This window comes from Bos taurus, chromosome 6 (genome assembly GCF_002263795.3).
Source record: "Bos taurus isolate L1 Dominette 01449 registration number 42190680 breed Hereford chromosome 6, ARS-UCD2.0, whole genome shotgun sequence".
Lineage (NCBI taxonomy): Eukaryota > Metazoa > Chordata > Mammalia > Artiodactyla > Bovidae > Bos > Bos taurus.
Genome location: NC_037333.1, coordinates 21,439,013 through 21,466,970, shown reverse-complemented (window position 1 = coordinate 21,466,970; position 27,958 = coordinate 21,439,013). Strand labels below are relative to the sequence as shown.

Here is a 27,958-nt window from a genome sequence, read left to right as displayed (position 1 = left end):
GTCATCTCCCCAGGAAATCATTGGAGAAAACTAATGGGCTATTCTGTCCTAACCGAGAGTTTGTTTTGCAGGGAAACACTTCACTAGGTCAATTTCTGAGGCAAATATGATTTAAAACCTATCTGGGGACATTAGCTGCTTTTTGAGTCTCCTAAGAAGCAACTAGAAAAGCCACATTTATTTTCTTTAACTGCAATGAATTTATGACATTTCTATTCTAGTGTTTCCAGTGTTCTATGAGCTAGATTACATTGGGCAATGGACCCAAGTTAGGACTTCTTGAAACCTATTGCTGCTTAGAATGAGATTTTGATGTGTGTGTGTATGTGTGTGTGTATAAACGTGTTTATTTCTCTTGCATAAATAGTCAAAAGTGGGATTTTTGAGCCATACAGTAAGTGTGTTTTAACTTTATGAGAACCTGCCAACTGTTTTCCAGAGTGACTATGCCTCATGCATGTTCTCCTTTACTTGGATTTTTTTTCTCTATACCAACGGTACGCTGATAACAAGGACCTCCTTTGTGGCTCAGCTGGTAAAGGATCCACCTGCAATGTGGGAGACCTGGGTTCAATCTCTGGGTTGGGAAGATCCTCTGGAGAAGGGAAGGATACCCACTCCATTATTCTGGCCTGGAGAATTCCATAGACTGTATAGTCCATGGAGTTGCAAAGAGTCAGACACAACTGAGCGACTTTCACTTTCACAAGAATAAAAGAATTATGACAATGGGAACTATGCTATCTGTAGGATAGAATTAGAAGGGAAAACAGCTTTCTAGAGGTGGAAATAGTATAGCAATGGAAAATATATGCTCCTGATTTTCAGATTAGTTCAGACTTCAAGCATGAACCCAGGTCCTGATTTTGGCATTCAAAAGGACTCTGCTAAATTTTCTTTCATAATAATAAGTAGTACAAGAATTATAAAGTTATGTACATTTAATTTTTTGCTGTGGAAGGCTATTTTATTTTTTAATTTAATGTCTTGAGGTCTGGTTCAAGATCCTGCAATATACATTTAGCCATAGTGAGGGTTTGTCTTGGGACTTATTAACTCAAAGTACTCAAAATGTGTAGTTATATAAGTATGCTTCATCTATACTAGAGTTCCATTGCATGGAGCTCCTTTATCTTGATTTAATGAACATTTATATAATGCTTAACAGTTTTACCCCTCAAAACACTCATTTTGTTATTATCTCTCATAAGAAAAGTAAAATTTTGGCTCAAGGTAGCTTCTGCTTGGAAGTCTTTAGCTGCAGGATCTAAGGAGGTCCAAAAGGAGGCCCTGACAAATGAGAACTAAAGCATCATTTGTTCACGTTGTGCTCTCGTTTCTTTGACCTTTAATGGGAAAAGGACAATTGCTGATTTCTGTTAGATTCAACCAAGGTCATCCATTTAAGACATCAGATTAGGGACTAAGGCACAAAATCAAGCCGTTCCCATGCTTAAACCCTTTACTCAAAGAAAACAATTGCAATTTTCTTCAAATTCTCCATTTTCATTTGAGTTTTCAAATCATCTTATTTTTGCTGCGGTGCTGCCTTCCCCTGTTCTCTCTGGCTAATTCCTTATTTGAAGGCAGAACCCAAGCTAAGGTTCATGGTGAAGCCGTAACTCCTCTGCAGATTGACCATATGCTGATTCATATTGTGCTCTAACTTTGATTTCCACTTGGTGAGATTAAGATTCCATGTAGTATTGAGCCAGCCATTATCTGTATGTAGAATTCACGAAAAAATATCACCCCCAAGACAGTCTCCAGCCCTTCCTCCTTTGCTGAATAGCAGCAACTTCAAGTTGTAGGAAAACAAAACAACAACAAAAGAAAAGGCTGGGCGGTAGGATCTGTGTCATTCCTACTTTCAAGCACTGATGAAGGATATGGGTATTTAATTTTAACAGCTTTCTATAATTTGACTCATTATATTTCGTAAATACCTTTATTGTATCCATGAATATCTATGGTTAGTCTGGAAAAGCTGCTGACTAGGAATGAGATAGTATTTAAATCTTCATTCCAAATTCAGGTTTACCATGGGTACCTTGGCTGCCTGGCTTTCATCTCTCTTAAAGGCTGTTCGTAAACTACATCTTTCCTTCAGTCTCTTTATTTACACTATATTAAAAATGACAAAATACTCTTTTCCCTAGCAATTATCTTCTTATCTCAAATTACATCTTTTGCAGAATGAAATTATCTAAGGAAGCAATTGTAATGTGTATCAGCTCAGATCAGTATGTAAGCTTATTAGTAACTTTACTAAAAGTTTTAATTTCCTAAATTAAAGTACAACTTTTAAATTTCTGTGAAGAAATTAAGTATTGAGATAAGTTGGTTAAATGCAAAGAAATAGTTGTTTCTGCAGTTACTAAAATTTTAATTTTGAAATGTTAATCTCCATGTAGTGAAACTATTATTGACCAGATCTGCTTAAAAGGCTGTCATATAATTATTTTTGCTAGAAATTGCTTTAGTATAGCTTTAGTATAATACTGGTCAGAGAGAAATGCAATAAATTAGCCTATAAAGACTATAAAGCCTTAATTCAGTTTGGGGGCATCCTCAGTTAGATGATTTTGTTTAATGAGTATCAGTTCATTGGAGATAGGAGCTCTGGAATTTAATGCTTTGAATTTTACATGCTTATAATTTTGTGATTTTTGAAATATCTATTTTCTCTGAAGCTACTTACTCTTTTATTTTAGATGTTTTTCTGGAGGATAAATTAATTGATATGTTTATAACCTTTGAAAATTATTTTCTCCAATAAGTGGTTCCTCTGCACTGAAACTGAGATTGATATTATCATTTTTCCTACCTTGTTGCAAAAAGCAGAATTTCATTCTTTTTTAATGACTAATAATTCATTGTATGCATATATACCACATCTTCTTTATATATTTATCTGCTGATAGGCATTTATGTTGCTTCAGTGTCTTAGGTACTGTAAATAGCGCTGCTGTGAATATTTGGGCACATATATCTTTCTGAATAAGTATTTTCTTTTTCTTTGGATATATTTCCAGCAGTAGAATTACTGGATCATATGTAGTTCTATTATTAGTTTTTGAAGAGTCTTCATACTATTTTCTGTAACAGCTGTACCACTTTATATCTGCACCTACAGTGTAGGAGGGTTCCCTTTTCTCTACATCTTTGCTGACATTTGTTATTTGTGTTTTTCTTGGTGATAGCCATTCTAACAGGTAATCACAATCTCACTGTGATGTTGATTTGCATTTCTCTGATGATCAGTGATGTTGAGCATCTTTTCATGTGCCTGTTGGCCATCTGTAAGTCTTCTTCAAAAAATGTCTGTTCAGGTCTTCTGACCATTTTAAAATAATTTGTTTTTTGATAATGAGGTGTATGAGTCTTTTATATATTTTGGATATTAACTCCTTATCAGTTATATTATTTGTGAGATTTTCTCCCATTCTTTTTTTTTTTTTTTCATATTGTCCATGGTTTCCTTTGCTATGCAAACTTTAAAGTTTAATGAAGTTTCACTTGTTTAGTTTTGCTTTCATTTCCTTAGTCTTAGGTTGTTGTTGCTGTTCACCTGCTAAGTCATGTCCGACTCTTTGCGACCCCCTGGACTGCAACATGCCAGGCTTTCCTGTCCTCAACTATCTCCTGGAGTTTGCTCAAATTCATGTCCATTGAGTCGGTGATGCCATCCAACCATCTCATCCTCTGTTGTCCCCTTCTCCTCCTGCCTTCAATCTTTCTCAGCATCAGGGTCTTTTCCAATGAGTCAGCTCTTTGCATCAGGTGGCCAAAGTATTGGAGCTGCAGCTTCAGTCTCAGTCCTTTCAGTGAATATTCAGGGTTGATTTCCTTTAGGATTGACTGCTTTGATCTTCTTACTGTCCAGTGGACTCTCAGGTGTCTTTTCCAGCACCACAATGTGAAAGCATCAATTATTCGGCTCTCAGACTTCTTTGTTGTTCACCTCTAACATCTGTACATGACTATTGGAAAAACCATAGCTTTGACTATATGGACCTTTGTCAGCAGTGATGGCTCTGCTTTTTAATACACTGTCTAGGTTTGTCATAACTTTTCTTCGAAGGAGCAAGCATCTTTTAATTTCATAGCTGCAATCACCATCTGCAGTAATTTTGGAGCCCAAGAAAACAAAATGTGTCACTGCTTCCACTTTCTCCCCTTCTATTTGTCATGAAGTAATGGGACCAAGATCTGTCTTAGGTGGTGGTGTTTTGGTTGCTAAGTTCTGTCCAGCTCTTGCAACCCCATGAACTGTAACCTGACAGACTCCTCTGTCTATGGGATTTCCCAGGCAGGAATACTGGAGATGGTTGCCATTTACTTCTCCAGGGGATATTTCAAACCCAGGGATCGAACCTGGATCTCCTGCATTGCAGTTGGATTCTTTACTGACTGAGCTACAAGGGAAGTCTCTGTCTTAGGAGACAGATGCAAAAAAAAAAAAAAAAAATTGCTGTGATTTATGTGTGTCCTGCCTGTGTTTTCCTCTATAGGTTTTGAGCAAAAGACTCAAGCCAGCACTTACAAGAAGAATAGATCTATACAACCAATATATTTTTAAAAGGGTACTCAGCTTCACTGGTCATCAATGAAACACAAATTAAAACAATAAAGGATAGGACAGCTAATGTGAAAAACAGTCTCAAAGTGGTTGAGGACATGCAATAAATGGAATATTTGTAGACTGCCCAAGAGAGTATCAATTACTGCAACCACTTTTGACAGTACCTACTAAAACTGAACTTGCATATGCCCTAAAACTTATGACTAAGGCACCTAGAAACAAATATAAGAATATTTCATAGCATCACTGTTTGTAATGTCCCAACACTGAAAATATCCAGTGTTTAAACATAGAACAAGGGAGTACTGTACAGAATTAACAAATTTCAAACCCCATGCAGCTAAAGAAGGTCAGTAGTTGCTTTCAAATGTTACTTAAATCTTTAGTTCACTGTTGGATTTTATTTTTGGTGGTGACCTATTGGACTTGACATAGTCATATAACCTAAAATAGAACTTCCTATCATCAAATGGTATATTATATGTTATATGTTGGAGTTTTCACTTTCATGCATTGAAGAAGGAAATGGCAACCCACTCCAGTGTTCTTGCCTGGAGAATCCCAGGGACGGGGGAGCCTGGTGGGCTGCCGTCTATGGGGTCGCACAGAGTCGGACACGACTGAAGCCACTTAGCATAGCATAGCATTATAACTTTTGTATATTTCTATACAATTGTACTGAGGCTTAAACAGAGTTTGGGAGACATGACTTAAAAATAAACAAGACTAGAGCTCAGTCTAATCAAGTATAAAGGGCAAACTGTCTCTCTTACATGCTTATTTACAGCTTGTTTATTTTGCTATAATTTTAAGAATGGATTTTGACTAGATGCTCACAAGGAAGTTATATGAGTTCTATTCAATCCCGTTTAAAACTGTCTAACAGTTGAGAAATCTGAGTAAATTAGAATTTCATAATTCCAATTTTACTTCCTTCTATGTGCTGTCTCAGAAGTTATTAGAGGCTGACTGCAGTTGACCATGTCTGTTTAATACTGGTTTTTATTATTATGTAGGTACTGCATTTTAGGAATTGTTTAGAAACATGAAACTTGTGATATGAGTTTCACAGGAAACACCTGTGAAACAGTTATTTTCCCCATTCTACAGAAGAAAATTAAGATTCAGAAAGATCACAAAGCTAGCGGGATTGGAACGATGGCCTGTATTAATCCAAATTTTATGCTTTAACAGCTGTGTTCCTTTGCTTCCTTCATTTGTTCGTTTAACCGTTTTATATTAATTTTCCTTATATGTCAGACATGGCCCTGGATACTGAGATTCCCTTGGTACATAAGCCAGTCTGATATGGGAGACAGTTATCAAGTAAATGAGTAAATAAATAAACAAGAAAGGTATCAGATCAAAAAATGTATGAGTTGATAAGGTGGAAACTGAGAAATCAGGAAATATATCTAAGAAGAAATATTTTAACTGAGATCTGATGGACGATAATTAACCAGCCATGACAAGATCAGAAGGAAGGTATTGCTTGGCAGAAAGAAACTAACTTAAAAGCCCAAAGGCAAGAATTCTAGGGAGAGAAGAAGAATTTAGTTCTGTTGTTGAAACAGAGTGGATGATGTGAAGCATAAGGCCAGATGAATCAAGGAGGCAAGCGGAATGAAATCATGTAAGACTTTGTAAGTCAGGAGAAGAATTTATATTTTGTTTTACGTATGATGGCAAACTACTAGAATTTTTAAACTGGCTATTGCGTGAATCATGAATTTTTCATAGTAAGAGTTAAGGCTAAGAGTCCAGATAGGGGATCACTGTGTTGATATAGGTGAGAGATGCTGTGCTGTGCTGTGCTTAGTCTCTCTGTCGTGTCTGGCTCTTTGTAACTCCATGGACTGTAGCCCGCCAGGCTCCTCTATCCACAGGGATTCTCCCACTAAGAATACTGGAGTGGATTGCCATGCCCTCCTGTAGGGGATCTTCCTAACTCAGGGATTGAACCCAGGTCTTCTTCATTGCAGGTGGATTCTTTACCATTTGAGCCACCAGGGAAGCCCTAGGTGAGAGATAATGCTAGCTAAATATGAGAGGCAATGCAGGTGGAAAGTAACAGATAGTTTTGGGTTACATTTCTGAGGCAAAGTTGATAAGACTTGCAAACAGATTAAATGTAAGAGGGAAATAAAACTGTAGAAGTTAGCTTATTGACTTAAGCAACTTGTTGGATGGTGCACTATATATTAAAATGTGGATCAGAAGGAATTCATTTTGTAGATGTTATGACCATGTCCTATTCATTCCATGGCTGAAGGAGAGCTCCTATGTCCCAAATCATAGAAGATGGTAAAATAACAATACTGACACTAGATAGATGCGATTGACAACTTATCAGTCATGTATTCTCACAGCTCAGCGGAAGAGGATACCACGTGCCATGCCAGGTCTAACAGGTGTTGCACTCTGGGCCACAGTGAACCAGAAGGGGCTGTGGAAGTAGGTCGTATAGTAACAAGAGGGTGAGTTGCCCATGGTTCTTGCCCTCTGGTTCCTGCAGTAGGATATGATTAGCTTGCTTAAATAATTTCATAAGTTGATAGGCAGGTGATTTTGTTAGCTTGAGAACCAGGTGGAGGCAACTGGTTCAGCTGAAAGGGAACTAGTAAGATGGGAAACATTTTCTATTGGGTAGGAGCATTTCTGGCAAGAGCATGGAACTCACAGCTAGAACTTTGGGACCCTGTGAAGCTCGGAGATGTCATGGCAGCACTTAAGATATCAGATCTTATAATACAGCAGGAAAATAAAGTTCTCTTTGGTCATATTATGTTTTAGATGCTTGTGTGAAGATTCTATTCAAGTAGAGCTGTCAAACTGTATATACACATCTAGAACTATGAGAGGTCAAAGCTGGAAGCAATGATTTAGGAGATAGAAATATTTAAAATGATGAATCTGGATGGGAGAATATATTGATAGGGAAGAGAAAGGGGCCTAGGACTTAGCTTTGGATACATTTTCAAAGGTATCCAAATGTACCCTGAGAGAAAGAGTGTCAAGCAGACTAGGAAGTGTAGATGGTGAGATTGGATGAAAACCAAATGGCTGAAGTTTCTTGATCCAAAAGAAGCATTCCAAGAAGGAAGGGATCATATATGACAAATGCTCCTGAGTTGTCTTGTAAGATATGTAGTCATTAGAATTAAAACATGATAACCACAACAAGAGTCTCTGTGGAGTTGTGGAAAATGGAGAGGATATTGGAGATTCTTTGTTGATCCTCATTTAGAGTTCATCTCTCTTTCAGAGACCGATGTAAGAATTTGTGAGTTGGGTTTTACGTAAGTACTTAACACCTGAGAAGTCACAAAAAACAGGTAGAGCAGCCAGCTCACAGTGCTGCCTTCCTCTCATGTCATACTCCCTCAGTATTTACCTTTGGAGCCTTGATACCTTCTTTTAGTTTCACAAGCAGGACAAGTTTCTGCTCCAGAGAATTTGTATATACTTTTTTTCTCTGCCTGAAAAAAGAAACTCCTATTTTCTTAAGGATAATCTAAATCAGGATCAACTTAGGTTTCTGTTTAAATGTCTCTTTTTTCAGGAATCCTCCATGTGCTTTCAAATGAGGTTATGTTTCTCCAATTGCATTCTCACTGTGAATTCTTCCTTCACAACTCTTCCATGGTAATCATTAAATGCATATCCATGTAATTATTTCAGTATTGTCTCCTTCACTTGACTATAGGTTCTATGATGTCTCAGACTCTATTTTGTTCTTAATGGTATTTCATGTGCTTGACACAAGTGCTGGTATGAGAATGAACAATAAATATTTCGATTATTGTCTTCCCAGTCATAAGTAAAAATGGAAGAGCTTCATTCAATAGGAAGGATAAGGACAGAACCCATTCTTTTATTTTTTTAATTTTTTATCTTATGTCTAGGATAGCTTTTTAGAAAATTGAAGTATAGTTAGTTTACAGTGTTGTGCTAGTTTCAAGTATACAGCAAAGCAATTCAGTTATACATATATATCTGTTCTTTTCAGATTCTCTTCTAGTTATTACAAGATATTGAATATAGTTCTCTGTGCCATACAGAAGGTCCTTGTTGTTTATCTTTTTTATATATAGTAGTGTGTATATGTTAATTCCAAACTTCTAATTTTAGGATAGCTTATTGGAATAATTTTATTGAAAATATTAGTATGTGGTGTGGAATTTCCATGCTGAACTTCATCCTTTAAAAATCTATTCAAAGTTTTAACTGTAATATTGAATTAAAAAATAATAATTCCAAGGAAGACTACCCTAGTTAATATATTTTATTATTATTATAAGTTATTTTATCTATCTTTGTAGCTATTTTTATATTGCATATATCTGTTAAATATTAGTAAATGACAAATATGGGAAAATTTTGTTGGTATTGGAATAGTGCCTTGGAATTATTTTTTTTTTGTTATCTCATGGACATAAGTGTTAGTAATCTACTCAGGAGCAGTAGAAAAGGTTCTGAGGAAGGGCACTCTGACATGGATTCATTACCTTTACTTCATGCTGATCTTCATCTCATTCTGAACTTGATGTCATTACATTCTTAATCTCTGTATCTTTATTCCCCCCTCCACCTTAAGTCCTTGATCTCTTTACTCATACCTGACTCTCATGTCTTCCTTCATTTCATCCCTAATCTTAAGAAATTAGTCTCAGCCATGCAGTAAGTTCATCTGTTTTACATTAAAGTCTTCCTGAAGCAAAAATGATTTTATTAATGTTGCTGGGTTAAAATAAAATGTTATGTATCCAGTAGCTCCGATAGTTTGTACAAATAGTGTAAAATAATTTAAAAATTTTTTTTGGAGCTTAATGAGGCCTTGCAGGGCAGGGAGGCCCAGCCCGCGTGTGGCCGCAGCCAGGGACACTGAAGCTGGGGGATTGCCCTAAGGCGCTACCCGGCTGGGCTGTGAGCTGGCTGCAGCATTGGCAGTGAGGCCTCCAGGATGCCAGTTGGAGCTCTGCAGCGCAAAACAGAGGCTGTGCCCCGGTTACAGGCAGGGATAGAAGGCCAGCGGGTCGGCTCTCCCATGCACAGTGGATGCAGATGCGGCAGCAGCGATGGATGTCCTAGAGGAAGACAGCTTTGCTCTGTCTTCCTCTTGTGCCTCTGATGCAGAATTTGATGCTATGGTTGGATATTTAGAGGGCATTATCATGGATGATGAGTTCCAGTTATTACAGAGGAATTTCATGGACAAGTACTACCAGGAGTTTACAAGCCTTTTTAAAATAAATATATTTCTTTGGTAGAAAAGTATGTAGAAGAACAGCTGTTGGAGTGGATTCCTGGATTTAACATGGCAGCTTTCACTACAACTTTCAGTTCAGTTCAGTCGCTCACTCGTGTCCGACTCTTTGTGACCCCATGAATCGCAGCACACCAGGCCTCCCTGTCCATCATCAACTCCTGGAGTTCACTCAGACTCACGTCCATCGAGTCAGTGATGCCATCCAGCCATCTCATCCTATGTTGTCCCCTTCTCCTCCTGGCCCCAATCCCTCCCAGCATCAGAGTCTTTTCCAATGAGTCAACTCTTCGCATGAGGTGGCCAAAGTACTGGAGTTTCAGCTTTAGCATCATTCCTTCCAAAGAACACCCAGGGCTGATCTCTTCCAGAATGGACTGGTTGGATCTCTTTGCAGTCCAGGGACTCTCAAGAGTCTTCTCCAACACCACAGATCAAAAGCATCAATTCTTCAGGGCTCAGCTTTCTTTTCTTTCTCAACTCTCACATCCATACATGACCACTGGAAAAACCATAGCCTTGACCAGATGGACCTTTGTTGGCAAAGTAATGTCTCCGGTTTTCAATACACTAAACTTTACAGCACCATAAAAATGAAGTGGCTGGTGACATTTTCAACATGCTGCTCACATTTACGGATTTACTGGCTTTTAAAGAAATGTTTCTGGATTACTGAGCAGAAAAAGAGGGCCGGGCACTGGACTTGAACAGCGGTTTAATGGTGACTTCACTGTGCAAATCATCTTCTGTGCCAGCCTCCCAGAACAATCTGTGGTCCTAGGCCCCACCTCTAGGCTGTGGGCTCTTCCTGGAGGTCACCAACTCAATAGAGTGGGAGAGGCTTTGGCTAATGACGTCAGAAGAATACATACTAACTCTGTTCTGCAACTCATTAATGTTAAGTATTGATGGGTCAGAAGAAAATTACTTGACCTTCCTGGGACAAGATGTTCTTGTTTTTGGTAACCCTAGTACTCCTTCCTGAGTAGACCCTTCTCTCAGACTTCTGAGTCTGGCTCCTGCAGCAAACCCAAGTCCAGCATTCCACCTGGGATTCCCATCCCCAGCATTCATGTCGGGGTGTCTGTGTTGGGAAAATCCACCATCACCAACTCTCTTGGCTGAGCTGGCCTTACATATCCCATCAGGCTTTTCGTGCACTCATAGCTCTTAATATGGATCATAGTCCTGCAGCCTCAGTGGGCGTTTTGACTGGGGGTAATTACCTAGGGGTTAACTCAAGTTAGCTGCCCATCTCAAGATTTCTGAAAATCCTACCATCACAGCTAGTAGGAATCAACTTGCAGAGATTTCCTTTACCTAAAAGCTAATGTGAAAATGAATTCCTAGTCTTACATGTGCAGTCTTTGTATCACTGTCTTCTACAGGTCCAGATGTTGTCCCATTGTTTCTATAACCCTTGTTTACGTGTTTTTGAAAAAATATTTTCGTAGGTGAATACTCAGGCTAACCTAGTGGATACAGTCTTAGAACTTCTGTGATTACTCATTTCAAGATCAAAGTATTATATGCTGTGTGCTTTTTAGCTGTTAGTGTTGTGAAAGCTAAAATGCTTTCTACCTTGGTGGTCCATTTTACTGGGTGCCAATGAATGTATGCTGGAAGTAGTCTAAAAGATATCCTTTTCTTAGATCATGTTTGTGTTTGTGCAGGTTTGCTTAATACCCTTTCTATGTAAATCAGCTCCTTAGGTTTGGGGTAGGGGCTCTGCATTTCCTTCTTGGCTGTCAAAATAATCCCACCAAGATAGTGTTCCATGGTCTAGCTTAGCATGAGTAGGAGATAGCAAACAGCTTTACTGGTCATCTGCTTAGATTCAGTACATTGTCTTATTACAATGTTTGATAGAACGTTACTGGCCAGAAAACATGGGTGAAAGAAAAAATATAGTAGTTCAATTCCCAATGTATAATTTTTTTGTTTGTATTTTTCAAGTAAAAGAATCTCTAAAAAAAATTTTTTTTAATTGCCTTTACTGACCTAGGAAACACACTGGACTCTGAATTTGATCTGAAATGTTACAGAGGAGAAAGGCCTTGATCATTTGTAATCAGATTAGCATCCGTTCTTATGATGTTGATGCATGGTTGGAAGAACCTAAGGAGAATGTGAGAGGGCACTTTGTGTGAATCTAAATTGATGTTAAAAAAGGTAACTGGCTCTGCCTAGTGGAAGTGATTTATTATTTGGCATAGTCAAGCCTCAAAATAATTTTAGGGTTGCCTAATGATGTACTGTTAGCTTCCTTTATGTTTAACTTTAAAAATAATTTAAAAGCTAGTGGGGAAAATGTAGATTATTTAGGCCTCCTTGGCCCTGTACACTCTGCTTTCTGTGCTTCACTTCTTCTTCTCCTTGGAGAAGAGATTTATCCTTGAGGATTCAGCTCAAGCATCACCTCTCCTGTGAAAATTTTTTTCTCTATACATCTCCTTTTTTTCTTCCCAATTTTCCCACACAGACAGAGGTGCTCTTTCCAAGGCACCTTATAAATATATTCTTTAATCCTTTGCTATATTGTAGTGAAATTATTTGTTGGCAAATGAAACTGGGACATAGCATTTTGAGGATTCAACAAGAGAGATTCAAAAGAACAGATGTTATGTTCGTCAACAGTGTCTTAGTCATAGTTAAAGAATTGTCCAAGGAGAAACATACAGAGAAAACTAATAAAAGAAAATGACTATAACTCTTGTTCTGATTCCATTCTCAATAAATTTCCTGAATAATTGTTTTTCCATGTAGGAAGCTAATATGCTAGTTAACTAGTATTCTGATATCTTCTCCAGTTGCTTGTGAGATTTGCTAATATTACTCAACTACTGAATTTGGAGTTAACTCTGGGATGCTGCAAGCTTAGACTAAGAACCAGGACTGACATTTGTTTATTGAGGTAACCAGACCTCATAAGATGTTTCAGCATCTAACTGGTCAGGATCGTCTTTGAAAATTCTACATGTTTTGAAATGTTTGATGGTAGTAGTTCATCTACTTCAAAACCACCAAATGCAATATATACTATCCATTCTTTAAAGATTACAATATCAGAATGTGTCAGGATTCTTTGCTTCCTAAGATTATTAGCAGAGTCAGAGACAGACATACATAACCTTTATTTCATTTTATGTAGCTGGATCTCACACATTACTAGTCAAAGGTATAGATAGCTTCTGGAGTCAAATACTCTGGATTCAGAGCTTTATTTTCACCAAAAACAAGCTGCATAATTTGGGCAAGATGCTTAAAATATTTGTGTTTTCATTTATTTACTAAATTAGTAAATAAATACACGTATAATATTTCACCTTATAAAGCTGTATAAAAATTAATGAGCTATGCATGATTTAAAAATAGAGTCTAAGTGCTTCATTTGGTAATAAAGAGGGTGAAGCTGATCGAAGATGAATTTTATTTGTTGAAATAAATATGTGAACTTTAAAAATATTTTAGTAAATTGGGCATGATTTTCTCTTGCCTTCACATAAGTGTTTTTTTGTTGGAAACAGACAAAATAAACTGAGCAATCTCTATGTCTACATGGCAAGGAAATCCTTATTCTTTGGCATAAGATTATGGATTATTGTGAAAGTTCTGTACCCTCACAGTCTGTATATACTCACAGTTTCTGAGGATGAGCATAACAATAAATTTAAAAATTATGGTTGTCTCAACCCTGTACTGAACAATGAAAGTTTGTATGATCATTGAGAAGTATTAGTACCAAAGCAATTATATAATGTTTAGATAATTTTTAGCTGCTTTCACCTTTATCCATACATGGCTATCCTTAATAGTCTGCTCTTCTGTTATTATGTGAGATAAATAGACTACATTTTAAACTTGACCTGATCTTCGTGGACTCTGATGGGAAAAAAGGGAAATGATTGACTCATGTTTGCTGGAGGTCCTTTGATTACCGAGAGAAATTAGGAGGTGAAATCCAAGAGAAGTTAAGCCATGGGGAGGAGGCACTCATCTCTTTGAACTTGAGGTAGTTGGGGTGATAGGTTTTTCAGCTTGAGGAGAGCAGCTAGCTAGCACGAGTACTATAATTGTCATATCAGGCTCAAAAGAACTTTCCAAACAGTTGCTTAATTTTGGTTTACTATGAACTTGGAGCTCCAAGTCTGAAAGAAGGTTTCCAATAATCCAAGAACAAAAAGGAAAACTGCCTAAAAAATTCCTTCTTATATTCATACTTATAAAACCTAAAAACATAATTTTCTGAAATATTTAAATCTTCTAAATTAAAAGTTTTATTTTCAACACTTAGGCAGAATGTTAAAATATATGTTAACCTAAGAAGATACAGTACCTTTCAGTATGTTAACATAAGCAATTAAATTGCCAAGCAGAAAATAAGTATAATTATTTATTTTGTATGCTTATAATCTTAAGAGGTATTTTTACTTATCTTGTGTCTTAAAGACCATAGTCAATAGTAAAGGGAGCTGATAACATCTTGTTTTTACATTTGATTCTATACACGTATTTGTGAAGCATGTATTTTTAGATATGACAGTCATTAAAATCAGCTACTAAAATACTCCACTGCCAGGTAGACACAATACTTTTCCTCTAGAATTTTATCATTGCTAAAACCAGTGCCTGCTGCTTACTTCTATTTTTTCCCTTTTTTGAATTTAAGTTTGTAGTTATATTTGTTCTGTTCTTTTCCCACCACTGTACATTGGATGTGGGGTGGGACAGATGCTTGTCTTTTAGATTGTAGATTGCTGTGCCAGGAGTAACTCCAATCAGGTAGATGGAGAGGGCTGCACACCACCAGGATATCCTAATCTTTGTACTGGATGAAGTAACTGGGTATCACTTTCTGATGTCTACAATGGGGTGTGTGGGGAGTCTATTCCATTTTGAGCACAAATGGTGCTTATAGACATTTAGTGGTCAGATGGATCATCTGTGGCAGGGGCTAAATTTCCGTGAAAGAGTTAGGCTATCCTCCCATAGTGCAAAGTTGTTGCTGAGGAGTGGCTGCCTAGCCAAGGTTGATATTTCTTTGGCTTCCTTGCATTTAGATGGTGCCATGTAGATTAGGAATCAGACATACCTAAACTCATTTCCCTCATGCTTTGATTCAAGATAATGAACTCACTTTGGAAGCTGGGTTTTGAAAATACTGATGCTGCAGAGGAAAAGAGCTCGGTTCATTCACTCAGCTTGGAGGAGAACCACATCTTCCTTCTCAAAGACAGAAATTCCATCTTTGAACTTTGTGTGAAAAATAAACTGTTAAATATATTTAATGATTATTTTATAATATACATTTTTTTGTTTCATGCACTTAATTGATCATTACTTGTACTAATGCCAATATGTGTTTGATATTTAGAAGTCAAATTCTTCAAATACACTATTTCGTGACTTTAAATTGGCTATGTTTGTGAGGACTATTTTTAGTTTTTGTTTCTCAAGGAATGAACATCTGATTTCTGAAACTATTGTTCATTTTTAATTTGAAGTAGTTAAGCTATTAGCTTTAATGCATCACAGGTCTGTGTTTTCCATAATATCACCTTGTTCTTTACATTTTAGAGGACTAACAGTCTTTCTAAAGTTTTTGAGTTTGCAGACAGCTATCTCTTTGCCATTTCCACTATTGGTATTGCAAACCCAACCTTGGGATAATGTAAAGGTAGGATAAAAGCAGAGCACTGACTTGCCCAGCGGTGGTACAGGATAACTGGGTTGAGGAGATGCAACATAAAAGGATAAGGTGAGATGAAATGGAATTCTTGTGTAGCAGCAGGGTCTACTTTGGTGAGTTGGGAGGTAAATTGCACAAGTTTTTTGAGCATATTAGCCTGGATGACTATTCTTTAGTAAATAAACTGTTATTCTGTACCCATACTTGCAAGGCTTTGGAATGAAAAAGGTAAAGAATATTGGCCAAGAATATATGTTCTTCTTTTCATACCTTTATTGTGTATGCAGAAAAAGTTTAATTTCAGTCAGATCCCTCATTCTTTAGTAATTAGACATATTTGTCAAGATTTGCATTTTAGCATTAATTCTTTGAATATATAAACTATTTTTAAGCATGCAACATTGTTTTTGAGATGCCTGTATGCCTTACCTTTGTGGTGTTAGTCACTCAGTCATGTTTGACTCTTTGTGACCCCATGGACTGCAGCCTGCCAGGCTCCTCTGTCCATAGGATTCTCTAAGCAATAATACTGAAGTAGGTTGCCAATCACTTCTTCATGGGATCTTCCTGACCCAGGGATCAAACCTGCATCTCCTACATTCCAGGCAGATTCTTTACCATCTGAGCCACCAAGGAAGCCCATTCTTTCCCTAATACCCAACATTTTTGAGCCTGTTTCTCTTACTTAAAACCCTCATACAGCTCTCATTGATCCAAGGTCCCCACTGGACTCCCCCTTAATCTGTTGCACTTAGTTCCAACTTGCCTAATTTAGGTTCTTGGTGGCTTCTTGAGTGCTAAGAATTTGTTGCTAACATCAGTGCATATTAATCAGTTCATTCATCCGTGCATCTTGCAAACTATCTCTATGCCCTACACTTGCGTATTTTATTAATGGTGCTCTGCCAAATGAAGAGTCTTGTACTTTGAAGCTCTGCCTAAATTTTAGGAACACAAAGCTGAGGCTTTACATATTTTAGTGCTTCTTTAGTCTAGTGCATAAACATATGCTCAACGGTTAAATTCATTTAAAATTCATTTATCCTCTCAGGCTAACTAGGACTTCCCACCCAGATCGACTCAGAGTATTTGGAGGTTGGAGGAAGATGGAATCTAACAATTGAAACCTCTGGTATAGATAATGATTCTGATTTAGAATGTAGGACAAATTTCTGATACCTTTTATTTTATTTTTTTCAAAATGTTTTGTTTTATTTTATTTTTTTAAATATAAATTTATTTATTTTAATTGGAGGCTAATTCCTTTACAATATTGTATTGGTTTTGCCATACATCAACATGAATCCGCCATGGGTGTACACATGTTCCCCAAATTGGAGTTAGTTGCTTTACAAGGTTATGCTAGTTTCTGCTGTAAAATGAAGTCATTCAGCTATTTGTATTCATATATCCCTTTCTTCTTGGACTTCGCTCTCACCCCTCCCACATCCATCCCACCCCTCTAGGTCATCAAAGGGCACGGAGCTGGACTCCCTGTGCTGTACAGCAGGCTCCCACTGGCTGTCTATTTTGCACATGATAGTCAATCCCAGTCTCCCAATTCATCCCACTCTTCCTTCCCCCTGCCCCATGTATCCATACATCTGTTCTCTATATCTATATGTCTATTCCTGCCCTGCAAATAAGTTCATCTGTAGCATTTTTCTAGATTCCACATACATGGGTTAATATACAATAATTTGTTTTCCTCTTTCTGACTTACTTCACTCTGTGTGATGCCTTTTTGATTCATACACTAGAATCCTTTTCTACATCCTTTCCAATGCATTTTAGAATGGGCTGTGGGCATCTTGTTATAAACTGAAAAGAATATTTCATTGCTAAAACAATGTAAAGTTAATTAAAAGAGGTCTTCATCTCATCCTCCTGAAATCTCAGACCAGGCAGAAGTTCAAATTCTTCAGGAGGAGATTGGGCCATTCATCACTGCTTGTTTGGCTTGTCAGAGTCACGGGAGTTCCTTTCTAATTTATACCATTTCTTTAGGAATGTGACATTATATTTAGAGAGTAGTTATGTTAATTTCCCCTAATCGTGATATCATCTGCCTATCAATAGCCAAATATTCTGACCTGTAAAAACCTGTAGCAATTGTTTTTCAAGTTTGCAAGGTATGGTAACCTTGAAAAAATGGAGAGATTTCCTGTGAATTCCACTTAAATAGTTTTACTCTTCTCCTCAGAATAATACTCTTAAGATTTTTATTACTTGTGCAGCATATGCTTATTAAGGAAAATATGATTAACACAGGAAAAAGAAAAATTGTAAACTGTGTCTTCAGATGAGGGAATGTGGTATGGTTGATATCTGATTGTTAAAGGGGTGTAGCATGGTTTTTACTGTTATCTTGGTGGCTGCATGGAAAGCTTGTGCTGGAGTTGTTGAAAGATGGTAGTGGTAGGTGTCAACTGTTTGCTGCTGCTAGAACGCTGCTGCCCAGAATCTTTCGCCTTCTATGTTCTGAGTTCCTTCTACTGACTCCCATTACAGACCCTAACAAATTCAGGCAATAAGACAATGTATACTTTTACCAAGAATTAGTCTTGGTTTCACAGTGAACAGCATACAGAAGAGGGGGCTTGGTGGTGAGAGACAGCTGGAAAATGTCATCTGACATACTCTTATTTGAGAAATGGTGGCTATATGAAGAAATGATGGCTTCAATCTCCACTATACTTTGTATCAAAGCTTTTATATTCACTCATTAATTTAACAATTATTTAGTGAGTCCATTCCCTAGTAGAGTTTATATTGATCTATTTGGGGGTAGGTTATAAATATAATGAATAAGTAAATTATATGGTATTCTAAACAATGATTAATGCAGGCTAATGTTAGGTCAGCTGGTAAAGAACCTACCTGCAATGCAGGAGACTCCGGTTTAATTCCTGGGTCGGGAAGATGTGCTGGAGAAGGGATAGACTACCCACTCCAGTATTCTAGGGCTTCCCTTGTGGCTCAGCTGGTAAAGAATCTGCCTGCAATGTGGGAGACCTGGGTTCGATCCCTGAGTTGGGAAGATTCCCTGGAGAAGGGAACGGCTACTCACTCCAATATTCTGGCCTGGAGAATTCCATGGACTGTATAGTCAATGAGATTGCAAAGAGTCAGACACGACTGAGCGAGTTTCTCTTTACTTCTGTGAAAAAATAAAGAGCAAGGTGGATAATTGGGAGGAAACGGAGTAGGGGTGAAGATTTGTTGTTTTAAATGAGCTGATCAGGATTAACCTCACTGGGCAAAGATTTAAAAAAAACGATGGAGTTTGTCACGTGGTTGTCTTGGTGGAAAACATACTGGACAAAGGAATATTTTGAGTAGAAAGCAGGAGCAGATTAACTGGACCATAGACTCAAAAGCCAGTTCCAGAGTCCTGAGGTTGTAGCATGCTTGACACATTCCAGGAAAGAAGTTGATGTAGATGGCCCTGTGGATCCCGTGGGATATGGGAGAGAAAAGCAGAAAAACTAAGAAGGGTCATATCATGAAGGGCCTTGCAGGCCATTGTGAGGATTTTGGCTTTTATTCTGAGTGGAATGGGAAGACATGAGAGGATTTTAAGCAGAGATGTGAGATGATGTGATGCAGTTTTAAAAGAATCACTCTGGTCGCTTTCTTGAGAATAAGCTTTAAGGAGGGCATGGGATGGAGATTATTGCGATAATCCAGGCAGGAGGTAATGGCGACATAGATCAGGTTAGTAGTGGTTGATGTAATGTGACTCTATAGAACATTGGATATCTTTTAAGAGCTTAGAAGATTTCTTGATGCTTTGGATATGTGGTGGCTGGTGAAGATATCTTGCTTTTTTCTCTCCTTCCTTCTTCATGATAAATTGTTGGGATAGGTAGCAATTGCTTGTATCTAAATGAGGTTGAGAGACTAAATCAAAAAAGCTGTTCTTGCAGCTGGTGGAAATAGAATCAGTGTGGGTCACTGCTGTCCCCTGACCTGAAATTGTCCCAAAGCACTCTTCCTTGGAGCAGTCAGTGATGCTGCCAAGGAAACTGGAAAGGAAAAATTTCTGCTTTTCCTCCCTCATCTCTTATCTCCTGAAGTTTAACATTTTCATTATTCAACCTAAAAGGGTTGCACCATTCCTAAGAACTGAGTTTAGTTCTGTGTGTCTGAAGCTACTCCTTCTATTAATTGGCCATTTCTAACCCTTCACCTGTATAGCTTTCCATACTCAGGACCTACAGCCAGATGGCTAATTTCCAGAACACTCAGGTAATCTCTGAAATTTTATGCAGACTCTGGAAACAGCCCAGAGCTCAGAGATAGGAGGTTATAAGCTACTTATGTCCCTCAGGATCTTTGGATGAAGGCAGAATGATACAGGCAACAAGGGTTTCTTTAATCCCCCCATAAACACAATGACACCAATGATGTTTTCGAACCTTTATTTAATGTTTGACTCTGCCTTATTCACATACTAGCTCATTCAACCCTCACATTAGCACTTTGAAGAAATTACTGTTTTCTTTTTTCACTGATGAATTAAGTGATGCTCAGAACAGACAATCACTTGCCCCAGGTCCCCTAGCTAGCAGATGGTGAGGCTTAGGTATAAACTCGAGTCTGTCACTTGTTACAGCTCTGATGCCATGGCTCTAAGATGCTCTGCTCCATACTCAGCTGCATGCACTTGTTTTATTGGAGTTGAATTGCTTTACAATGTTGGGTTAGTTTCTGCTGTACAGCATCATGAATCACCCGTATGTACACATATATCCCCTCCCTCTTGAGCTGTCCTCCCCGCACCCTTGCATCGCACCCCCGTAGGTCGTCACAGAGCACCAAGCTGAGCTCCCTGTATAACAGCTTCCCACCAGCTCTCTGTTTTGCTCATGGTAGTGTGTCTACGTCAGTGCTACTCTCTCGGGTCATGCCACCTCTCTTTCCCACTGTGTCTACAAGTCCACTGTCCGTGTCTGTGGCTCTATTCTTGCCCTCCAGCTATAGGCACTTTTGAGTCTATGTTCCAGTTAATCTGCTCCTGCTTTCTACTCAGAATATTATTCTACAGTTTAATATCTTTGCTCCCCATAGATGCTTTTTCTGAACCAAAGTAATTTAGGAAAACTAGACCTTTATGGGCTTTCCTAGCTGGCATTAGTAGTAAAGAACTTGCCTGCCAATGCAGGAGACACAGGAGACATGGGTTCAGTCCCTGGGTTGGGAAGATCCCCTGAAGGAGGAAATGGCAACCCACTCCAGTATTCTTGCCTAAAAAATTCCATGGACAAAGGAGCCTGGCAGGCTACAGTCCATGTTGCTCACACAGAATTGGACACGAGTGAAGCAGCTTAGCAGTAGCACTAGACATTTTATGAGGAAAAATAAGGGAGGAAGCACAAAATAGCATTGAGGGATGGTTATGTATGTTTAGAGAAGATAGAAGTTTCCATAACATATGTTTTGCTAACCAGTAGGAAAATACTGACTGCTTTTATTTTTAATATTATTTTTAATGATTTTAAAGGAAAATAAAAATAAATCAAATCTGTTACACATACCACACATACAAAGGGTAATGAACGTATTAAATCTATTAATGCTCAGTATAATTATCGCAACTTGAAAATACTTTATTCACTAGCTACAAACCGTATATACATTTATTTCTTATGTACACAGAATTTTTGCCAAGCTATTTACAACACACAGTTACTATTGGACATTATTCTCCACTGATGCTTGGCCCGAAGGAAAATCTCACAACCTGGCCGATGTCATGCTTGAATTTTCTTAACTTTTGGCACACTGTCAACAATAAGTGGTATCTCAGATTGTTACTTTTAAAAGTGTGAGAAATCGCTATAATTCTCCTGCCTTTATAGTTGATGGAATAATTTGCCAGACACTAATCAGAAGTTTTCTGATGGAATTCTGCATTGACAAATATCAAATTCAGATTCTGAGCTAGCTAGCATTGATTTTTCACATTTATTTTGTGCTTCTGAGGTTTGATACTAAGCTTCTTGGCATTCTTCTGTGTGCTTTGTAAGGATGGAGCTCACTGTGAAGTACCTAGGATCTCTGTTTATGAGATTGGGCAGATCTGGAAAAGAATATGAATTTGGCTGCTGGGTCAGAAATGTCATCATCATGAATTTGGAAGACAGAATAATACAGCAGCATACTGAGCTTGCTAAAAAAATGAAAGCTGTTAGCTTGTATTCTGTAGTAATCACATTTGCTTTAATTTTTTTCCCATGCAGGTAATTTAAAAAACATTTTGTCCAGATGCAAAATAATGAAAATACAATGTTAGTTATTTTTTGTCTTTAAGAAGAATATTTTAATTGAATCTTTTCTTGAGAACTTTTAGAGTGCTCTCAAAATAGTTTGTATTTTTCTGCTGCTGATCTAGGTACAAAAAAATCTAGAATGTTTTGACCATCTGCTGGTATTTCCAGTCAGTGTTTGCCTACAAACAATGAAAAAGATTCACAGTGAACTTGAACATCAGAGAGTAGAGTGAACTTTGGAGGCCAATTCTTCCAAACCCTGACAAATATGAAAACACTGGCACAGCTTTATTTAAAATGACATCTACTAAAGCTGGTTTCCATGTGGTATTCTACAGTTCTCAGTGTGAAGATTCAGACAAAAGGACTAAAATCTTATCTCTTTCATTCTTTCATATTGTACTCATTTGTTTTATTATTATTACTTTTCAAATTTTTGAACTTAAAATATTCTGCTTTATAAGGTCTTGGTTTAAGAGTCATGAGCATTGAGTTAATGATGTCAGTTTTCTGTAAAAAGTATTAAGGATACTGTCTGGACCTCAGGTACTTCCATCATGCCAGAAGGATGATCCTTGGCAAGCAAAGCAACAACAACAAGAAAACATACAAAACAGCTGATTGGAGCAATATTTTCCCTTAGATGTCCTACGAAATTATGTTGAGTTTCTGTAATGTGTGAAGGCAGGAGCTATGTTTTTCAGATGTATTAATGTGCTTTGGTAATGGCTGATTACATTGAATTTGAGGGCGAGATTTCACATTCTAATCTACAGCTGAATATGGTCCCATGCATGAGAACATTCATTAATGCTGGTCTCACAATCATTCATAAGTTTAAGAAGAAGAAATGTTTGCTTTAAAATGTTAGTGATAAGCATTTACATGTTTTGGAATGAACACTTAAACACTATATTCAATGATTAGGGACTAAATAATAATACATTTGCTTATCTAAAGCATGCATACAAGCTTCACAGACTTTATTGAGCTGTTTGTGGTAACTCTGTAATGGCCACTTACTATTTCAGCATTCAATTTTGAATTTAATTCCTTGAGGTTTTTTTTTGCATGCATTAAACCAATTGTATGTGTCTGCACACTTGCATGTTTATGTATATATGTGTATCTGTTTGTTTATTAGTGTAATTAAAATAAATTTAGCTTAAACACTTATGATAGGGGTGTTTAGACATTTAAAACTTTGTAACAATTAGATACTTCTGATGCTGGATCCAAAACAGGGGAGGAAGATTGGAAAATTTAATGTTCTGGCGGCAAACACCATATATTCTCTTGAAATAATTGTTTTTTATCTTGTTCTTAAGAAAAATGGTTCTATATTGATGGAGGCATAACAATCCAGTACAGTGTCGCAGGTAATTGTAGTTGGATACCTTTAAAAATCTAACTGAATGTTTTGAATGAGAAGTTTGTCCTACACATCCACATTCCCAGAAGGTTACTGCTTTCTTGAGCCGGATTGATGATATCTCTAATTCAAGAAAAGATGGCTTTTGAGCACTGAGTCTGGAAGATAAATTCCACACTTAATGGTGTGCCTTGATTTGTTATAGCTCTCAGAAATGTGTCCGTATATTTTTTTCTTATAGTAAAACAGATTCTTCTTTAGGACTATTAGCTCATTTCTTTCTGGGGGAATTTCTGAATTATCTAAGCAGATAAAGGAAGGCTCTTTCTGTATAAATAGGTATATTATACTCCTGTTTGCCCGGTATTAGTTCACATGTATCCACATTTTGTCCAGCTTTTTATTCTAACAGTTGATTCCGTTTTCTACATCTTACTTGATTTACCTAGATGTATACTAGTATGTCCTGTGGAGGAGGGCATGGCAACCCACTCCAGTATTCTTGCCTGGAGAATCCCATGGACAGAGGGCATGGCAGGCTACAGTCCTTAGGATCACAAAGAGTTGGACATGACTGAAACAACTTAGCATACACTCAAACAAGTACTTATAAGTAGTACATAGACTTTTGTCCTAAGGCTTTGCATTTAAGTGTATTTTCTGGTACCTTCTCCTAGTCCTTACTCTTTTTTTTTTTTTTTTTCCAGTGGGGGAAGGGGAGAGAATAAGGGCACTGTACAGTTGTTAATACTCACCTTAAACTTTTCCCTTGGGTTATGAAGGAAAAATACATTTTCCTTTGGACCTAATAGATGCTCTTGTCTGCTGTCATAGCTATAAATTAGTATCTTTAATTCTTGCCTAAAAATTGGTAGTCAGTTTCAGAGATAAATGAGATTCTTCCCTTCTTCATTAGAAAGCCTCTTTACTATTATGTAATCTATTTTTTTCTTAAACCTACAAATATTTGTGAAAAATAAAATAAGGAGGCACTTTGGCCACCTCATGCGAAGAGTTGACTCATTGGAAAAGACTCTGATGCTGGGAGGGATTGGGGGCAGGAGGAGAAGGGGACAACAGAGGATGAGATGGCTGGATGGCATCACCAACTCGATGGACGTGAATTTGAGTGAACTCCGGGAGATGGTGATGGACAGGGAGGCCTGGCGTGTTGCGGTTCATGGGGTTGCAAAGAGTCGGACATGACTGAGTGACTGAACTGAACTGAACTGAGGGATTTGCTTTGTCATTTTAAAGTTCTATCTTTGACTATTTCTTAGTTTGGCTCTTTAAAATATGTAATAGTCAAAAACTAAATGATTATGTTTTTCTTTTGAAAACACTTTCCCAGAAAAATAAAGAGAATAATGTGTGCAGCTACCTAATAATTTGATCAGGTTTCTTTTTCAATTATATTTCATGGCGAATATCTTTAAATCTCAAAAAACTTTTATCCTACAGAGTTAATTCTCTTTAGCAAAGATTTTCATCAATTTTTACTCTAAGAGGTTAATTTCCCATCATTTTAGTTGTAAAATAAGTCATATAACTTTTTTCTTTAATAGCTATAGATGAAAATTTTCATTTTATATAGATTTTATTTTTATTCACTCACATCATTGTATTTTTATGGTTCTTTAATCTTTTGGGGAAATCATATGTCACCTTAATGTCATAAATATATATTGCAATTTTTCAATGAGAAAAATGAAACTCTTTACAAATACTTGTCAGAAATATTTTTCTGTTACATACAATTACTAAATTTTTCAAAGAATAAATTTAAAGCCCATTTTATTTTTGAGGGGGCAAATACCTTAATAGTGTCTTTGCTAAACTCAAATGCTACCTTTCTCAGTTGAAACACAGTTGCCTAAAAATTGCCCTCTTTTTTACAGAGACTATGTAGGACAGGGCTGACAATCAGGAGAGTGTGGACACTATGGTGACGCCTTGATGGCCTCACTCTACTCTTTCTGCTCAAGAAATGAATTTAAGAATATTCATCCACAGAAGTATAGGGTGAGCTTATGAAACTTGAAGTGGTGGAGCCAGATTTGGAATTCTGGCGGGAGCAACCATTGAAGCTTGGGTCTCTTGGAGGCACTCTCTTCTTCCGACTGGATCTGGTGTTATCTGCATCACTGGGGTCAAACACCACCGTCATGGACTCCATCCTGGTCACAGTGTACAGGCTGCTTTGCCGAGTCGGGTGAAACCTGGTAGTCTTGAGCTCCAGCTCATCATAGCTAGAAACTTCAATGAAAGGACACCAGCGGAATGCTCTCTTGAAGCCTGCTCGAAATCTGAGGAGAAGCAGGCCACAAGAAGAAAAAGTCATATTTTCAAGTGGACATTTCCTTCAACTTCTACAGAAAGCTCTGCTTAATGCAATTAAGCCAACTCATTTTTTATATTTAATTTTCTAGTCTAACTTTTAGAATTTATGCCACAGTATTGGTACTAGTTTTCTAAGTCCTTTTTGTTTGAATTGAATCTTAATTTCTCATTGATCAAAAGCAAGTTGTCAAAGAGTAAAAGTGCAGTATCAGTAATCAATATGCCAAAGAAGCAGTGTAGGTTTCTTCAATAACTTTATACATTTGCATAAGTGAATTAAGCTTTCTGGGTACCGCCCTGAAAAATGACATAGTTTGAAATAGATTCTTATGGTAATAATTACACATTTATAAATTAGTCTCATTTAATATTAAAATTAATTGCTCAGCTGGATGTTTTTATCTAATTGCATATGAAAGTGAAAAATCCTTGGCTTTGTAAGCCATTAAATGAAGTTGATTAAAAACATATGCTCTGCTTTTGGGGTTATTTGAATTGATATATGGCTTGTGCAATTAGTGAAAAAAAGTAAGAATTAAATAATATTTTTAAGAAACTTAAGGAATGGTGTGGTAGAGGTCTAACTTAAAATAGAGCTGAGAATTTAGGTTGAGTAGTTACTTACACGAAGTCCTGTTTCTACTTGTGTACCATATTGGTTTATTAAGGAAATTATTCACCTTATGAAATTTAACACTACCCCCTCCATGTGCTAACCTTACAACTAAGGTGTTTTTAATCTGGAAACCAAAGTTTACCTTTTTTTTCCCAGTCTTAAATTTAATTGTGAATATTTCTCCTTTTCTTTCCAACTTCACTTAAAAACTAGCTTCCCCTCTTCCAGAGGTTGCACCCTGTCTTACTCACTGACTTCATCATACTGGAGGGAGGTTTGGGATTCTTCTCTTTAGTGTTGCTTCTGTTACTCTTATGACACTTTCTATTTTGAAGTCTATTTACAAAACACCCTTCTTAATAGAGTCCACTCACATATGCCATCATCTCTCCATCTGTGCATTTTTACAAAGTGTCTTCATTTCTTTGAGGACTTGAGCACACCTTCACCTCACCTCCTTTAATAACAGGACATTTCTTTTTCTTTGACAAGTAAAATTCTGAAGGATTTGAAGAGAGAATTTGGCCTATATAGAAATCAGCCGTTTAGAACCCCCAAGAGCATTGTTTTGAGGGGGGAATTGTTAAGGTGAGATAGTTCATTAAATAGGGAGGAGTTGGGCTTCCCTGGTGTCTCAGCTGGTAAAGAATCTGCCAGCAATGCAGGAGACCTGGGTTCGATTCCTGGGTTGGAAAGATCCCCTGGAAAAGGGCATGGCTACCCACTCCAGTATTCTGGCCTGGAGAATTCCATGGACTGTGTAGTCCACGGGGTTGCAAAGAGTCAGATATGACTGAGTGACTTCCACTTTCACTTTTTCACTAGAAAAATACCTAGCTCTGTGCTCCTCTCAGTGAATTTTTCAATTTTCCATTCCTTTTGAATTTTAACTGGTTACCAAGAAGCTTAAACAATATTATATGCTTTCAGTGAAGCCAAAAGTGACACGGAACTTGCATTTGGTAATCTTGTTTTTACCTCTTATTCAGACAGCAGTAGATGATGGGGTTGTACATGGTTGAGCTCATTGCCAGCCAAAAGCTAGCCAGATAGACCTGCTGAATGTATTTCCACCTGTTTAGTTGTTGATAGATTGCAGTGAGGATGAAATAAATATGATAAGGCAGCCAGCAGATGGCAAATGTCACCACAACAATAATCATCATTTTTACAACCTGGAAAGAAAGAAAGAGGTCATTTTTGGCAAATATGGAAGTCATTATATTAGTTCTGATAGCTTACTGCAAATCATATTTTGCTACCGATACAGTTAAATATATGGCTTGCCTAAGAAATAGTCAATAAGTTAAAAAATGGCAAGGTAATATCGGGAGAGTTACCTAAGTTTCAAGAAAGCATTCTTGTGTCACCTTGTGAATGGGTGGCACTCACTCAAATATAAATATATTTTAATTGGCTTGAAGAAAATAAGTGTTTATAAAACAACAAAGAGTCTGGGAGCAGAAAGGAGAAAGAACTAGGATTTGGCTGTGCTAGCCCACACTATAAAAGAGTGAAGACATTCTATCTAGAGAAACAGACTGTTGAGTGACAGTTGGGGTGTATCAGACTGTAGGGGTTGAGCAAGTTCCTCCGTATTTATTATTGCCTGAGTATAGCTCATGACTATTCAGATTTCTTTACTTTAATGCCATGCTCACTGGGAAACCTTCAGAATGTTAATTTGGTTTCTTTTGTAATTGGATATTGGGAGAGGTTTCTCTCGATAGTGATAAAGGATATTCACGTTAGTCTGAGAAAATATCACTAACTTTAAATTTGTAAGTAGGCAGTTGGCTTATACACCTGGTCTAT

At 37.3% G+C, this 27,958-nt stretch overlaps 1 protein-coding gene across 1 annotated transcript in view; it reads right to left on the bottom strand.

The window, feature by feature from the left end:
• Window positions 1-24,479: 24,479 nt before the first annotated feature.
• The window catches only part of TACR3 (tachykinin receptor 3), an 88,374-nt gene continuing 84,895 nt past the window's right edge, over window positions 24,480-27,958 (bottom strand). The window contains exons 4-5 of the mRNA NM_001192333.1: window positions 27,122-27,318; window positions 24,480-25,493 (exon numbers count right to left, since the gene is read on the bottom strand). Coding sequence (NP_001179262.1) covers window positions 25,181-25,493; window positions 27,122-27,318 — 510 coding nt within the window. The 3' untranslated portion in view covers window positions 24,480-25,180. The remainder of the gene's footprint in view (window positions 25,494-27,121; window positions 27,319-27,958) is intronic.